Source organism: Solanum stenotomum, chromosome 5 (assembly GCF_019186545.1).
Source record: "Solanum stenotomum isolate F172 chromosome 5, ASM1918654v1, whole genome shotgun sequence".
In the NCBI taxonomy this organism is placed as follows: Eukaryota; Viridiplantae; Streptophyta; class Magnoliopsida; order Solanales; family Solanaceae; genus Solanum; species Solanum stenotomum.
The window spans coordinates 4,546,668-4,563,903 of NC_064286.1; the positions used below are offsets into that span (position 1 = coordinate 4,546,668).

Genomic DNA, 17,236 nt, shown 5'->3' on the forward strand with positions numbered 1-17,236 from the left:
TTTTACAAATTAAAGCAGCATCGTGTATCTCGTGATAACATGACTATCCCACTATTTATTTATTTCTTTGTCTACAATTAATTATTCCATACTTCACTCTATATAAATTGATCAAAGTCTATAGAGAAACTGCATATCAATCAAAAAGAAAAAAAAAAGTGAATACTATTCTACAAAGTTATAACAATTTTATTAAAATGGTTGTGCCAATTGTAGGTGAGCATGAGACTGATATTCTTCATGCTCAAACTCACATATGGAACCATATTTTTAGTTTCATAAATTCCATGTCACTCAAATCAGCAATTCAATTAAACATCCCAGACATAATCCACAAACATGGCAAACCTATGACACTTGATGAATTAGCTAATGCCCTATCAATCAACAAGTCCAAGATCACTCACCTTCGACGTCTCATGCGAATTTTAATCCATTCAGGATTTTTCCTCAAGTCCGCGATGATCCCCTTAGAAAAGGGATCATCGGGATCAGGATCAGGAAAAGGGGAGGGCTATGTCCTAGCCCCTCCAGCTCGTCTTTTATTGAAAGACGAGCCATTAACAGTTACACCTTTTTTACTAGCAATGTTGGATCCAATTTTAGTTAAGCCATGGCATCATGTAAGTGAGTGGTTTAGTAGTGATGAACCAACACCTTTTGAGGTTGCACATGGGAGAACATTTTGGGATTATGCTGGACATGAACAAAGGTTAAATCATTTTTTTAATGATGCAATGGCTAGTGATGCTAAGTTGGTTATGAGTGTTGTAATGAAATATTCTAAAGATGTTTTTGAAGGATTAAATTCTGTTGTTGATGTTGGTGGTGGTACTGGGACTGTGGCTAAAACAATTGCTAAAAATTTTCCTAATTTGCAATGTACTGTGTTTGATTTACCTCATGTGGTTGAAGGACTTGATGGAAGTGACAACTTGTCATATGTTGGTGGAGATTTCTTTGTGTCCATTCCTCCTGCTGATGCTCTTCTACTCAAGGTAATTTGACTACTTTTTTTTCGATTTAAGTTATATATATCGGTGATACAGTCAAATCTCTTTATAATACGATACTGTTGTTTAGATAGTTTTGGCTGCTATGTAGAACTTACAAAGTTACAATATAACATAACAAGAAAAAATGGTTTTACAAGAAAAAGATTTCTTTATAACAACACCATTATTCGAATTGTTAATTTTTTATTGTTCTAGTGAAATGTTATTATTATAGAGAACATACAATATAACATAACGTGAAAAAATGGTTTTACAAAAAAAAATCTCTTTACAATGGCACCTTTGTCCGAATTGTTAATTTTGAATGTTATAGCGTGAAAAATCAATTTAATAGAAGAAGATCACTTTATAATGATATCATTATTCAGATTGTTTTTGACCAGTATAGTAAAATGTTATTATAGAGAACATATAATATAATATAAGATAGTAGGAAAGATCAATTCCACAGTTATAATGATGCTATTGTTATAACTATACAATAATAATATCAATGATTAACATAAAGTTACTGGTTAAACTACACTAATAATTATGTAATAGAATCTTTGAACCTAGGTACTATTTTTGTGCCAAATTCTATTATTTTCTTTTAAAATAAGAGATTAAAGAATGAGTAAGTCTACGTCATGTATCAATCACAATATTTTTTTTTATAAATAAAGTCATTTCTTCTTATGTCTTACGCATACTGACAATAGTGCATATCATATATTCTTTAAAAATATTTCTCATTGAGATGAAGTATAATCATTTGAAATTCAAAATTCATCAATTCGATTAATCCAAATTCATATTATATTAGGTAAGATCCAATTAAAAGGAAGACACTTCTTATTAAGGGGTTTCTTCACTCGAGCTCTTAATACTTAGTGTGACCCTTCATTGAAAGCGTGTATATATATATATATATATGAGCTCTTCTAACAAAATTTCTATCTTTGTTGTATATTTGAAACTTTAGTTAAGTATTAAGAATCTCATCGATTTATCGTGACTGGCATTTTTACCAGTATAATCTTGAATACTAACTTTTTGTGATATGAATTATTTGCAGTGGATATTACATGATTGGAGTGACGAAGAAAGTGTGAAAATATTGAAGAAATGCAAAGAAGCAATACCAAGCAAGGAAAAAGGTGGAAAAGTGATAATTATTGACATGATGGTTGATAATAAAATTGGAGATGATGAATCAATTGAAACTCAAATTTTCTTTGATATGTTAATGATGGTTTTAGTTACTGGAAGAGAAAGATCTGAAAGAGGATGGGCTAAAATCTTCTTTGAGGCTGGATTTAGTGACTATAAAGTTACTCCAATTCTTGGATTAAGGTCACTAATTGAGGTTTATCCTTAATTAATTTGAGTTTATGATAAATAATTGATCCTCATGAGTGTGCATTTATTTTATCATGGTGTGTCATGTAATTGTTGATATAAATAATGAGGGTTATGTGTTGATTGATGTACTTTTTTATTTTCTTTAATGGAAATTGAACTACTACTTTGATAGATGAATCTTGATTTCTTTAATTTCTTATATATTGTTTGCTTATTTTTTAGATCAATAAAGTAATAAGTCCGTAAAACTGCAGACGTATTTTTATTGAGATTCATGTGCATAATTAAAAGATGTTGTTGAAGAGTGGGTGAGGGATGAAATTTCTGAACTTTTTTATAAGATTCAGACAATCTTTCTTCCTTTGAGCTAACTTTTGGAATGTGAGTTGGATCTAAAATTTAATTTGACTTGGTATCGGAATCAGACTCTGGTCTGGACATGAGGAGAGTGTTGAAGAAAAATGTACCACATCAGCGAGGGGTGAGTTTTGTGGATCCCTTATAATACTTGGGCAATATAATCCTCCTTGCTTTGTGATATCTTTTGAGATGTGAGTTAGACATAAGATCTAATTTGACAAATATGATATATTTTTTATTTTATTAACTTATCTACATAAATGACATTGTTTAAGTGCTTAATTGAACTCTAGCTAAATGATTATGTAACTTTGGGAGAAGCAGATTAGAAAGGCGAAGTCGAGATTTATACTAGTAGATTCCAAAATTCTATATCAAATTGTTTTTTTCTTATCCTTACGCTTCATAATATCCACCTCCATCACGTTCATTCTCATAATACTTACCTAAATTATATATAAATATCTTTAAAGTGATATTTTCTGCTTACTAATCAAACTCCCTTTGTATCAATTGTTTACTAGCAAAAGAAGCCAAAGAATCAACTTTTTGATAGATAAAATTGTGACAATTTCTCCAATGTTTGCCAGTAATGTTATTTGGTAAACATCCTATTAACTATGTTTGATCGTCAAGGAATGTAATATAATATTAATAATTTAAACACAAATAACAGACAATTACTTTTAAACAAATTTATACCAAAAGCTAAGCAAATCTTTATTTCAAATTCACACCATGGAAAGCTTCATATAATTAATAATTCAACTTGAATTAGAAATATCTGATTAAAAATAAAAAAATCTCAATAATCTCACGAGATCTCAATTGGTTATATCATAATTATGGAAGCTAATCTTTGCATTGATAAATGTGTCTTAAAATTTCACTAATTATTAGGCCATTTTTATATCAACAAATTAAATCACTAAAGAAAATTAAGATAAAAAACAGCAAATTAATTAAGTAGAGATTAAGATTAGCCTCATGTAGAAATGCCTAGCTTGTTCTTTGAATTCACCAATATTTCCATGTAAATAGAGATAAATATTTATTCATTCATCTATATATTTATACTTGATGAAAATAAATGCAATAATTAAATCATGTTATACATGGTAAAACAGTTATTTTCAAGCTGAGTTAATCATAGTTAACATATAGATTAATTAACAAGATTTGGCAAATCTCTAATTATCAATTTTATAATATGATCCCGTTATCAATAATAGATGTTACACCTACCATTTCGGATTTAATATAAAATAATAATATTTGATTAAAATTGGATTATGTAACCGAGGTAAGCAAGAAATCGACAAGATCATTGATTATAATTCTGTTTTTTTAATTATATGATATTCGGAATAATTTAAATCGTGTATGACTCATTTAAGGTTGAAACACTAACTATTAGAAATTTATTTATTTTAATGTTTGAATTTGAGACCTCTAATAAAAAATACTAACACAAAAAAATAGAGACGAAAATTGAAAGAAAGTTTCGGAGCGTAAATAAATTTCATTATTCTTTAAAAGATATTGATATATATCTTTCAGTGGATACATATAAATTTCTTCAAAATTCATCAAAGCCAAATGTTATAGTTGAAAAGTCACTTTCATACACATACACACACTCACACACACACACACATATATATATATATATATTAGAGAGATTTTTTTCGAACATGTGTTTGAGTTAGTAATTGAAGACTTAGATTTCATTTTTAAATTGATGTTATAGTTTTTATTAATTACCATTTGCAACTTAAACTTAGCTATAATTACGTGTGTCTCTCCTCTCTTCCTCTCTTCTCTTATACATTTACAAATACAAATTATACATATACATATACGATTATATAACAAATTTACAAATATAATTCGTCTCTCTCCACTCTCTGCCCTCTCTCCTCCCTCTCTCAATCTCGATTCCCTCTCTCCTCCCTCTAAATCGTAATTAGCAAACTATAGCTGTGAAGCCTAATTAAGTTTATTTTAGTGGCTATTTGCGAAATTTTCCCAAATTTTATGAAAACTTGACAAAGGTGAAAACTCATTAGGGGTCCAATTAGTATAATGGGTTTTTCCAAAAAGGCAAATTTTAGGATTAGAGCCCAATATCAAAGCCCACAAACATTTAAATAATTAACGAAATATATTTTTTTAAAAGAATATTAAAAAAATATCGAAAAACCCTAAACCCCTTCTCCAAGTTCCCCATAAAATCCCCTTTTTAGTTTCTTCTCTCTTCATTTTCTACCAAAAACCCTAAACTTCTCTGCTTCGTTTCGATCAGGTAAGTTCATCTTCTTCTGAAAAGTCTATTTGGGTTTAAGTTTTTAGCCGATTTTGGGTAATGACGCTTTTGTGATTTTTTTTTATTTTTTGGTGATTTTTTCCAATTTATTTGGGTTAAACATAGATTATTGAGTATTGGAATGAATTAGATGGAATAGTTGAGTTGATTTCAAGTTTAGTTTGGTATAGTGATGTAGTTGATTGATTGATTTTGCTGTTTGAAGAATTTTTTTTGGGTGTTACTTATTGAGTTGAAACTTGGTGAAATGTATTTGAGAAGAGAACCCCATTTGAGTTGTATGTTTGACCCAATTTGTTGTTCTTTAAGTTTAACGGGTTATTGTGATTTCGGGTTTTAAAGTGGGATTATATTTTGTGAAATTTGAGATTGATTTGGGATAGTTGAGTATTGCGATGATCTAGCTGAGCTGATTTCAAGTTTAATTTGGCACAGTGACGTAGTTGAATGATTTTGCTGTTTGAAGCATAGTGTTACTTATTGAGTTGAAACTTCAGTTTTGCTAATTGAAATGTCTCTGAGAACTCCATTTGGGTTTTATTTTTTGACACGATTTGTTGTTCTTTAAGTTTAAACAGGATTGAAGTGGGATTATATTGAGTATCGAGTTGATCCCATTGTTCTCTGTTTTTCTGTTTTGGTTGAGTTGGTGTTTGTAGGCTCTATTTATGTGTACCTTTTGACAGTTTTCTAGTATAATTTTAAAATGTAAAAGTGATTTACATTGAATTGAACCTTCAGTTTGGCTAATTGAAATGTATCTAGTATTCCCAACACACCAGGTCTAAGGCTTTAATTCAACGCCACAAGGAATTTGTGGTAGGTGCACTTCACAAGTTTGAAACTTAGTTGTTGAACCATGTATGATATCTTAGTGGACATCTGTGGATCAGCCAATACATTTTCTAACATGTTTTGATGCTAAAACAATGGATTTCTCTGTTTTGTTTCTTTTCTAAAAAAAGGAATTCCCAATTTTATCCATCGAGAAGAAAGAAAAGAACAATGTGTGAATGTTTTAAATAATAGTGTCAAGTGCAAATGAAGAAATAGGTGAAAATCAATTGAACGTAGAATGCTGGGGATATGGAATATTAATGATGTATTATATAATGAGTGCTTTGCTCAGTCATCTTATTTAGATGATATTAGATCTGCGAAAGAGCTTAAGCTTATTTTTATTAGAAAAGAGAGAGAATCCCTTAGTGCTAAAAGGGCTTCAACAAAAAAAGAAAAAAAAAAGAGCATCCCTTCTACCTTTAGGGTATATTTTCTCACATATTGGAAATCAAAGAGAAAATTCCTTCAGTAAAACGCTTAAGCTCTATCTGAATTGTAGCTCTGGAAAGAAAATTCCATGCTGACCAATATGAGTGTGTATGATTGTGTGTTTGTTTGTTAAAGCTCTTCAGACTGCACATGCAACACTCCTTTTCCATACTAGTAGGCTTTTGATTTTGTGGTAACAGAAATATGAATATTATTGGTTTATTTCAGGAGTTGGTAAAATGAATCTCAACAATGTCAAGGTTCCTAAGATGCCTGGTGGTGGTGCAACTTCTGCTTTGATCAAGCTTGGAGTTATTGCTGGTCTTGGTGTGTATGGAGTTGCCAACAGTCTCTACAATGTTGAGGGTGGGCATCGTGCCATTGTTTTCAACCGTATTGGTGGTGTCAAAAACAAGGTATTCTTGCCTTTTGTTCTTTTGGATCATGATGATGTTTAGGTGCTCTTTTACATTATCAATTAGATTGACTTTTGGTTAGCATCAGTCGCTCCAAAATTATGCCTGTGTTAATTGTAATCCATGTTAAGTTGAGTAACTTATTAGGTGGAACATGAATTAAGGTGCCTTCCACGGCCTATTCTTTTTTTCCGTTTCAATACATGGAAGGATTGCCATAGTATTTCATGGTTTTATTTTGCTCTAAACTCAAATGTTTGTGTTGGATGGTTATGGCCAATCTCAATGTATGAGATTCAACCATGTTTTTTCTCTGTTTCTATGTTTGATGTGTGCCCATATTTGTGTTTTTCTTTTTAATCTCTGTTGAGTGGTTTATGAATAGGTTTATCCAGAAGGGACACACTTCATGATTCCTTGGTTTGAAAGACCAGTCATATATGATGTTCGTGCACGACCCCATCTTGTGGAGAGCACTTTGAGAAGTCGTGACCTCCAGATGGTAAATTTTTCTTTGAATACTTGTTTCCTCCCCTCCCTAAGGACTTAAAGAGAAAAAATAAAGAAATAAAATTAAGGGAAAAGATGGTAAACATTTATAACAATTGCAAAGTAATGAAGGACAACTCTAGTTTTTCGACAATAAGCTCTGATATGGATGCTCTGGCAGCATGAGGGAAATCGTTGTATCATCACAATAGCTCTTACGTGATGGTTGTCGATTAGAGAAACTCCCACCGAAGTTATTGTATTCTTATATACACAATTATTTGTATTTTTACATACATTTCAGAGTTATGTTGTATCCTTGCATATACACAGAGTTGAGATCATGTTTTTAAACAGTTTGTTTCTTTATATTGCACTTGTTTTAAATTGTTTTATATTGAAATGAGTTCAGTTATATTGAGTTGAGTATCCAGAGTCGAGTATCATATCTCTGAGTTGAGTATATAATCTCTGAGTTGAGTATCTTATCCTTGAGTACTTTTGAGTTGAGTAAGTTGAGTAGTTTTGAGTATCTTCAAGTGCTCCTTGAGTTGAGTAAGTTTGAGAAGAGGTAAGTATGTTTCCTTTTATGAAGTTTCAAGCTTATGTTATGCTTTAGAATTCCCCTTACATTCTCGTACATTCCATGTACTGAGCCAATTGGACTGCATCTTCTCATGATACAGACACAGGTATTCAGGATCATCAACAGGAGCTTCGTTAATACATCCAAGAGTTCGAGTTAGCTATGGTGAGCCTCCTTGCTTTCGGAGGATTTCATTTACCTTTCAGTTATATCAATTGTTAGGATGTCGTAGGTCTTGTCCCGACTTCCATCTTTATCAGTTAGAGGCTTCATAGATAGTCAGTATAGTGAGAAGTCTGTATCATTTATTTTATTAAATGTTTTAAAGACTTAAGTTGCCCATTGTATGGCGAGTTGAATATTATTTTTATATTCAAAGTTTTTCTTATTTGAGTTAAAGTTTGAATCAAGTTTTATGAACTTTTATTTCAGTTTTTCGCTTGTAGTCAGCCAGGATGAGGGTTCGCTTGGGGACCAGCAATGGTCTTCGAGTGCTTGCCACGTCCAGGGTGTAGGCTCGCGTCGTGACATTAGGGTTGAGCCGCCCTTGCTTTCAACTGTCCTTGTGGCTTTTTAGTGGCTTTAGGGTTGGCGGAGTTAAATTTATGATTGCTCAAATTGAAGTTTCTATCAACTGAAATCAGATTATCTATAATTTAGCATGAATTGTATCTTGCATCTGCATGGTTATGACATTTTTTACTGAAACCGCAACACTACACGTGGATTCATGCCGCTTCATCTTTCTACATGATCCTTCAAAACTCTCTCTATCTTCTTCTCAGTTTCTCAAAATAATAATGTTGAAATTTCATGGTATTTCTTTGTTTTAAAATTTTAATTTGTTTCCCTTCACTCACTTCATCTTTTCTTTTAGGTAGGTAATTGAACCCACTAAGAATATATATGTTAAAATAAACATATATGACTGGTACAATTAGATACAAACAATATGTTTAGTACTTAATTGAACTAATGATATAAATTTCATAACTCACTATTCCCGTTTGGTTGTTTCTAAGTTTTTTTTATTTAAAGTTTTATGTAATTATCTAAACTGATCTGTTGATTTATTTTTTCAAGGTTTCACTATGTTCAATCTTTTCTACTTTGATAAGTATATAGCTCTTTAGGGTACTGTTGTGTGGCTTCTTTGATTTGTCCATCTCTTTATTAGGTAGTTTTGCTGTTTTTGTGTATAGAATTTTTCATGTTGGTCGTTCATTTTGATAGCTTTTAGTTGTGATAAGTGTTGTAAAAATTAAAAATAAATTCCACAACCATACTAATTTATAGTAATTATATTTCATAAAACCAATTAACAAAATATTCATAGCAATACAAAAAGTTGTAGCAATGTAACATGAGAGATAAACAATTTATCAGACCTCTGATAATAATAATAATATATAAATTACCAACAAAAGGACTAGACGGCCAGAGTTATATAAATTGAAAAATCAACAACTGATGCGCTTTATAAAGGTATGTGAGGCCACTAATCAGAATTTAACGCTACTACACTCTACATCTGCTACTAAAAACAATATACTTCTCCTCTTGCAACAAATGCTTCACATGTATTTTACGAACACGGTGTCGTTTAGCTACAATGGTAGCTGCCCAGACCAAGTGAACTATAACAGTAGATACACAAAACAAGATGATGATGATGATGATGACATGTCCTTTGCCAATACCAGCTTGTGTAAATATATGTGAACATTGTGTCTATATATGCATAAACAATGTTACAGTGAAGAATGTAAACAATCTACTTTATCTTCCAAATTTAAATTACAAACAATTTCAATTTGTACGAGCACATTGGTAAAAATGTTGGGCCCAACATAAATCTAGTTGAAAATACAAGTGATCATTATTTGGGATTTAAAAATAGTTAAAATACATGTCATGATATTATATGATACTTAAAATTATTTAGAGAAAATTTCAAAAATAGCAAACATAATAAAACTTTATAATTATAGTTTCGATAATTGTGTTTCATCACTATAGTTTTTTGTTGTGGAGGCTGCGATTTGTATATTCTGTTTGTTTTTTCGCTTGTGAATATACAAATAGAATAAGTATATCCAAATTAAATTCGTATTTATATATTTAGAAACTTTTTAGAATTCCGTTTGTATATTTCGCTTGTCAGTGTACAAACAAGATAGTTTATTATGAATTTTCATAAATCGTATACAAACAGACAGAAATATACAAATTGCAGCCTCCATAGCAAACAACTATAGCTATGGAGCGCAGTCAAAAGTTTTAAATTTTAAGTATTTGAGAATAGAGATTGTTTTTTATGTAGGAAACATCTTACTAGGATTAAAATGAAGAAAAGGGCAAGATAAAAGATCAACTAAAAGCATATTTCCATGTGAATGTTGAACTTTCTCACAAAAGTAAAAGTAGGAATTGGAAAAGAGAGGAACAACCTTTCTGATAATATTAATCAGTCATGCAGGCAACTTGGCAAAATGTTCTTTCTCCTTGAACTTCTAAATTACGGCCACTCCAAATGGTTAAAACATTTATGATAACCTCATCTTTCACACAATAGTTTGACTATCTTCCTATGCACTACATCTTTCCAATTATGTTTTACATCAACTAGAATGAAAATATTTAGCTACTTGAGTTTGTAGCATTTCTTGTGTCAATCTGGATATAATAATGCCGAAATCAGAATTTTCACTATGGAGTATTAAAATATAAAGAGGTAAATATAAAAAGAAGTCACATAATATCAATATGTAATACATATACATAAAAAATATTTTACCTACGATATAATTTATATATAAAGGAGTGTCGATTAACCTAGTATATATATATAGAGAGAGATATTTTTTCGAACATGTGTTTGAGTTAGTAATTTGACGACTTAGATTTTTATTTTCAAATTAATGTTACAGTTTTCATTAATTACCACTCGCAGGCCGTAGCTTAGTTTTAGCTATAATTATGTGTGTATCTCCTCTCTTCCTCTCTCTTGCGACTCTCTTCTCTTACACATATACAAATTATACATATATACATACGATTATATGACAGATAAACAAATATAATTCGTCTCTCTCCACTCTTTTCCCTCTCTCGCTCACCTCTCTCATCTCTCTCTCAATCTCGCTCCCCTCTCTCCCCCCCTCTAACATGTAACTACGACTCGTAATCAACAAACTAGAGCTATGAAACCTAATTAAGTTTATTTTAGTGGCTATTTGCGTAATTTTTCCAAATTTTAAGAAAACTTGACAAAGGTGAAAACTCATTGGGGGTCCAATTAGTATAATGGGCTTTTTTATAAATTAAAAAAAGGGAAAATTTTCAAAATAGCAATATTTTAGCTTTTAATGGGACTCCTTAGCAATAGTTTCACTATTTATTTAAAATGTCAATAATTTAATTTGTTAAGGATTGAGTTATGTATTTATTTTATTTTGATTAATTTGAAAGAATACAAACAATTAATAACTGAATAGAGAAAATCATGGAACAAAAAATTTCAAAAAAGGTAAAAAAAAATTTAAAATTTAACATCAGTTACGTTTTTGAAAGAGCATATGTTGCCATTTTTCTTTCTAGCGTTTTTTTCTTTGTTCTTAAGAATTTCAAATTTTTTTTTAAAACAGTAGTTTGTATTTTATATCTTATATGAGTGGAAGTGTTGGAAAATTTCTAATACCCTCTATTTTGGATATTTAAATGTTTGAACTTCTTTGAATATGTGTTCACCCGAAATGTATTCGAATACCTAATGATATGTATAACTAATTTAAAATACAAAAAATGTTGGTATTGATTTATGATGAATACAACTCTTTGGCATTCTAGTTCAAGTACAAAAATAAAGGCAGTTGTGTAGTATATACCAAAATATAAATACAAATTAGTTGTAGATCGAAATGATATTGAAAAATACAGTTGCGATGAATACATATATAATACATAGAATAAGTTTATTCAAAATAAATTGTATTTATATTTCAATATCCAATTTTGTTATATTATTATTTCACTTTAAATTTGCAAAAAGTATTTTCTAGCATAGTTTTTATTTGAAATATCAGGTTGTATTTCAATATCATTTTGTATATCAAACGCAGAATGAATACCAATAATTTTGTATTCCCCTTCTTGTGATGTATTCGTCGCACAATTTTATATATTATGTATTCATAAAATGATATTGCTTTAGCCAAATAAAATACAAAATATGTCTTACTAAGTTTGTATTTCAAATATCAGGTTGTATTTCAATATGATTTTGTATTTCAAACGAAAAAATGAATACCAATAAGTTTCCATTTCCCTTCTTATAATGTATTCGTCACAATTCTATAAATTATGTATTCAATCATAATATATAGAATTGTGACGAATACATTATATACCTATTTAAATTACTACAAACTAAAAAAGAAATACAATATTTTAAAATAAAAATACAAATGATGAGTAAAAGAAAAACAATTGACAAACAAAAATTAATATGAATACAATTGTGGTATGAATACAATTTTGTAACCTTCTTATTTGAGTTTGTCTTTCTTCTTCTTCTTCATCTACTATGTTCTTTTTTCCGATTATTTTCCATCAAAACCGAATCTGAATCCGTATTCACTTGTGCATTAGTAACCCTATAAGCAAAATTCGAAATTATTAAATATGAATGTATAAAAAAATCAAACAATATATGATGTATGTGTGCTAATGTAGTTACTACAATCTACTAAATCTCAAATATGAAAACAAAATTTTTGATAATTTGAATTTCGAAATTATCAAAAATTAGAATGTATTAAATATCAAACAAAATAAACATACATATGAATTTCTAGATTCTCCAAAATCTGAAAATTAAAAGAAAATCACAAAAAAAATTGAAAAAATTGAAAATCATAACTATTTGATGAATAACTAAACAAAATCACATAAAAATTGAAAAATTCGACTGGAAATCCGTAATATATAGAATCGGTGATTTAGACATCAAATCAAAGTAAATCAAAATGGATAATGGAAATTACCTCGCCAATCGAGAAATCTGCTTGAATTAATAAATAGATTTCATTTAACAATAAAGAAGATTTCTTGATGAACAACAATTTAGCACCTTGAAGAAAGATAAACTTGAAACGTGAAAGGTGGGGAAGAAACGTGAAAAGTGGGAAAGAAACGTGAATGGAGTTGGAAAAAGGTTAATGTGTATTGGTTTAATTTTTTTTCTTTAAACGGTTATTAATATATAATTTGATCCAATATAGGACTCTTTCCATAAATAAAATTAATTTTAAATACTAAAATCTGAATACATATTATTTTATAAAAATATTGTCATTCTGCCATTTTAAATAAATATTTTAAAGTGTTGTTATTTTAACTAATTATGTTAGATATTGTGATTTAATTGCTAATTTTCCCTTTAAAAAAAGGCCAATTTTCATATTAGAGCCCAATATCAAAGCCCATAAACATTTAAACAATCAACGAAATATAATTAAAATTAAAAAAATATCGAAAACCCCTAAACCCCTTCTCCAAGTTCCCCATAAAATCCCCTTTTTAGTTTCTTCTCTCTTCATTTTCTACCAAAAACCCTAAACTTCTCTGCTTCGTTTTGATCAGCTAAATTCATCTTCAACTTCAAGGTCTATTTGGGTTTAAGTTTTAAGCCGATTTTGGGTAATGACGCTTTTGTGATTTTTTTTTGGTGATTTTTTCCGATTTATTTGGGTTAAACATAGACTATTGAGTATTGGAATGAATTAGATGGAATAGTTTAGCTGATTTCAAGTTTAGTTTGGTATAGTGATGTACTTGATTGATTGATTTTGCTGTTTGAAGCATTTTTTTTGGGTGTTACTTATTGAGTTGAAACTTGGTGAGTTGAAACTTGGTGAAATGTATTTGAGAAGATAACCCCAATTGAGTTGTATCTTTGACCCAATTTGTTGTTCCCAAGTTTAACGGTTATTGTGATTTCGGTTTTTGAAGTTGGATTATATTTTGTGAAATTTGGGATTGATTTGGGATAGTTGAATATTGCGATGATCTAGCTGAGCTGATTTCAAGTGTAATTTGGTACGTTGATGTAGTAGATTTAATTTGCTGTTTGAAGCATAATGCTACTTATTGAGTTGAAACTTCAGTTTTGGTAATTGAAATGTCTCTGACAACTCCATTTGGGTTTTATTTTTTGATACAATTTGTTAATTGAAATGTCTCTGACAACTAAATTGAAGTTTACCTGGACTTTTACATGGTCCAACAATTTCTCAAACACGTCTGTAAACAACTCTAATATTAGAACTCTACAACTATTCAAATTTATTTAAGCTCTAGTTATATGTGACTGGCAAAACTAGATAATCAAACTTGGGATGGAAGAAGAAACAATGTCCGTGAATGTAGATTTATCAGGAGTCTAGACTCTCTAGAGAAAAATTATCTCTTGATCCTTTATCTCAATATGAAACTGACACTCTGAAACAATAGAGTTCATTCCAACAATCTTTGTATGGAAACAAGAAGACATACTGATTCCCAAGTAATTTGTGACATTCATCAGTCATCTTACCCAAGAGTCAGTTGTATGGAAGTTAGTGAGCACTCTTCTGCATTTATTTTACTTAAAGACCGTCTTTGTTTGAAAGATATACAAACACACCACTGGATAAAACAAACAAGAAACCTCAGAATTAACAAGTGGAGCTTAGGTATAAATAGCCATGTCCTATTGGAGAACCATTCAAGTCAATAAGGCAGAAGCAAAAACATTCAGTCACTCCTGCCAATGTTATGTATGCACATAAGAAAATAGAAAGGCTGCATGAAGTAGTAGCATCAAGTCAAACCATTTTACCTTTGAAGTATGGAAACCACTAACATGCGCACATAGATAAGGACTCAACTTCTGACCTCCTCAAGCGCACAACATTTCAGAAACTAATTTCAGCATGCTCACATAAAAAAGAGACCTTTAATCAATAAGACAGTATTAGTTATCTGTAATGTGTTTAAATTTCTAAAGTTCAAGTACAATTGTTTTCTATAATGTGTTTGTGTCCATCTAGTATTGATACTTAGCCTTAATTTTGTGATAATTTATTTGTGTGCATTGAGGGTTGGCTTAGCTTTAAATTAGGTGATAATGTATTTGCTTAGCATAAGTATCAACACTATTTGATCCTATTGATGACAAAATTGATTTTCTTGCAAAATCAATTTGTGTCCATCTAGTGTTGACACTTAGATTTAAATTTAGAAATAATATATTTGTTAAGCATAAGTACCAACACTAGTTAATCCTATTGATCACAAAATTGATTTTCTTGCAAGATCGATTTGTGTCCATCTAGTGTTGATACTAAGCTTTAATTTAGGAATAATGTGTTAGTCAGGCATAAGTACCAACACTAGTTGATCCTATTGATGACAAAATTGATTTTCTTGCAAGATCGATTTGTGTCTATCTAGTGTTGATATTAAGCTTTAATTTCGGAATAATGTGTTTGTTAATCATAAGTACCCAATACTAGTTGATCCTATTGATGACAATTGATTTTCTTGCAAGATCAATTTGTGTCTATCTAGTGTTGACACTTGGCTTTAAAGTTAGAAATAATATATTTGTTAAGCATAAGTACTAACACTAGTTGATCCTATTGTTGACAAAATTGATTTTCTTGCAAGATCGATTTGTGTCCATCTAGTGTTGATACTAAGCTTTAATTTAGGAATAATGTGTTTGTCAGGCATACGTACCAACACTAGTTGATCCTATTGATGACAAAATTGATTTTCTCTGAGAACTTCATTTGGGTTTTATTTTTTGACACAATTTGTTGTTTTGTAAGTTTTAACGGGTTATTGTGATTTTGGGTTTTGAAGTGGGATTATATTGAGTTGCTGAATGAAATAGCTGATCCCATGTTTAATTTGGTACATTGATCTAGTTGATTGATTGATTTTGCTGTTTGATGATCCCATTTTTCTCTGTTTTTCTGTTTTGGTTGAGTTGGTGTTTTGTAGGCTCTATTTGTGTGTACCTTTTGACCGTTTTCTGGTAAACTCTTAAAATGTAAAAGTGATTTACATTGAGTTGAACCTTCAGTTTAGCTAATTGAAAGGTATCTCGAATTCCCAACACACCAGGCCTAAGGCTTTAGTTCAGCGGCACAAGGAATTTGTGGTAGGTGCACTTCACAAGTTTGAAACATTGTTATTGAACCAAGTAAGATATCTTAGTGGACATGTGTGGATCAGTCAGCACATTTTCCAACATATTTTGATGCTAAAACAATGGATTTCTCTATTCTTTTTCTTTACTGAAAAAAGGGATTCCCAGTTATCCATCGAGAAGAAAGAAAAAAACAATGTGTGAATGTTTTAAATAATAGTGTCAAGGGTAAATGAAGAAATAGGTAAAAATCAATTGAATGTAGAATGCTTGGATTTGGAATATTAATGATGCATTACACAATGAGTGCTTTGCTCAGTCCTCTTATTTAGATGATATTAGATCTGCAAAAGAGCTTAAGCTATTTTTTTTGAAAAGAGAGGGTACATGACTTGCAAAAGGTTTGATTGCAATCTCTTAATCTAAAAGGGCTTCAACAGGAAAAAAAAAAAAAGAGAGAGCATCCCTTCTACCTTTATGGGTCGTTTGGTATGAGGGATAAAAATAAATAGTCTTGAAAAAGTAGTCATGGGATTAAATTTTGTGTCTTGTTTGATTGACATGTTTGGGATAATAGTGATGGATAAGTTATCCCATAGACATGTTGGGATAGTTATCCTGGGATAAGTATTACTAGGATAATTAATCTTAATTAATCTTGTGATAACTTGTTCCCAACCAAACGACCCTTAGAGTATATTTTATCACATATTGGAAATCAAAGAGAAAATTCCTTCAGTAAAACGCTTCATCTCTATCTGAATTGTAGCTCTGGAAAGAAAATTCCATGCTGACCAATATGAGTGTGTCTGATTGTTTGTTTGTTTGTTAAAGCTCTTCAGACTGCACATGCAACACTCCTTTTCCATTCTAGTAGGCTTTTCATTTTGCAGTAACAGAAATATGAATATTATTGGTTTATTTCAGGAGCTGGTAAAATGAATCTCAACAATGTCAAGGTTCCTAAGATGCCTGGTGGTGGTGCAACTTCTGCTTTGATCAAGCTTGGAGTTATTGCTGGTCTTGGTGTGTATGGAGTTGCCAACAGTCTCTACAATGTTGAGGGTGGGCATCGCGCCATTGTTTTCAACCGTATTGGTGGTGTCAAAAACAAGGTATTCTTGCCTTTTGTTCTTTTGGATCATGATGATGTTTAGGTGCTCTTTTACATTATCAATTAGATTGACTTTTGGTTAGCATCAGTCGCTCCAAAATTATGCCTGTGTTAATTGT

At 30.5% G+C, this 17,236-nt stretch overlaps 3 protein-coding genes and 1 long non-coding RNA gene across 8 annotated transcripts in view; 3 read left to right on the plus strand and 1 right to left on the minus strand.

The window, feature by feature from the left end:
* Positions 1 to 17,236, plus strand: part of LOC125866229 (acyl-coenzyme A oxidase 3, peroxisomal-like) — a 287,150-nt gene that overhangs the window by 247,545 nt on the left and 22,369 nt on the right. The gene's annotated exons all lie outside the window — the stretch shown is intronic.
* LOC125866243 (probable O-methyltransferase 3) lies at positions 146 to 2,535 on the plus strand. Its single transcript, XM_049546576.1, has 2 exons — positions 146 to 998; positions 2,074 to 2,535. The coding sequence occupies exons 1-2, from the start codon at positions 198 to 200 to the stop codon at positions 2,374 to 2,376; spliced, it is 1,104 nt and encodes a 367-aa protein (XP_049402533.1). The 5' UTR covers positions 146 to 197; the 3' UTR covers positions 2,377 to 2,535.
* The window catches only part of LOC125866266 (uncharacterized), a 55,402-nt gene continuing 38,466 nt past the window's right edge, over positions 301 to 17,236 (minus strand). The window contains exon 2 of the long non-coding RNA XR_007446479.1: positions 301 to 407. This is a non-coding gene — a long non-coding RNA (uncharacterized LOC125866266). The remainder of the gene's footprint in view (positions 408 to 17,236) is intronic.
* The window catches only part of LOC125866248 (prohibitin-1, mitochondrial), an 18,113-nt gene continuing 5,790 nt past the window's right edge, over positions 4,914 to 17,236 (plus strand). Inside the window, exons 1-2 of one of the 4 annotated variants that reach the window (XM_049546584.1) lie at positions 4,914 to 5,025; positions 16,931 to 17,118. In XM_049546584.1, the coding sequence (XP_049402541.1) occupies positions 16,942 to 17,118 (177 nt within the window). In that variant the 5' untranslated portion in view covers positions 4,914 to 5,025; positions 16,931 to 16,941. The other 3 variants (XM_049546586.1, XM_049546585.1, XM_049546583.1) reach the window with 3 other exon arrangements.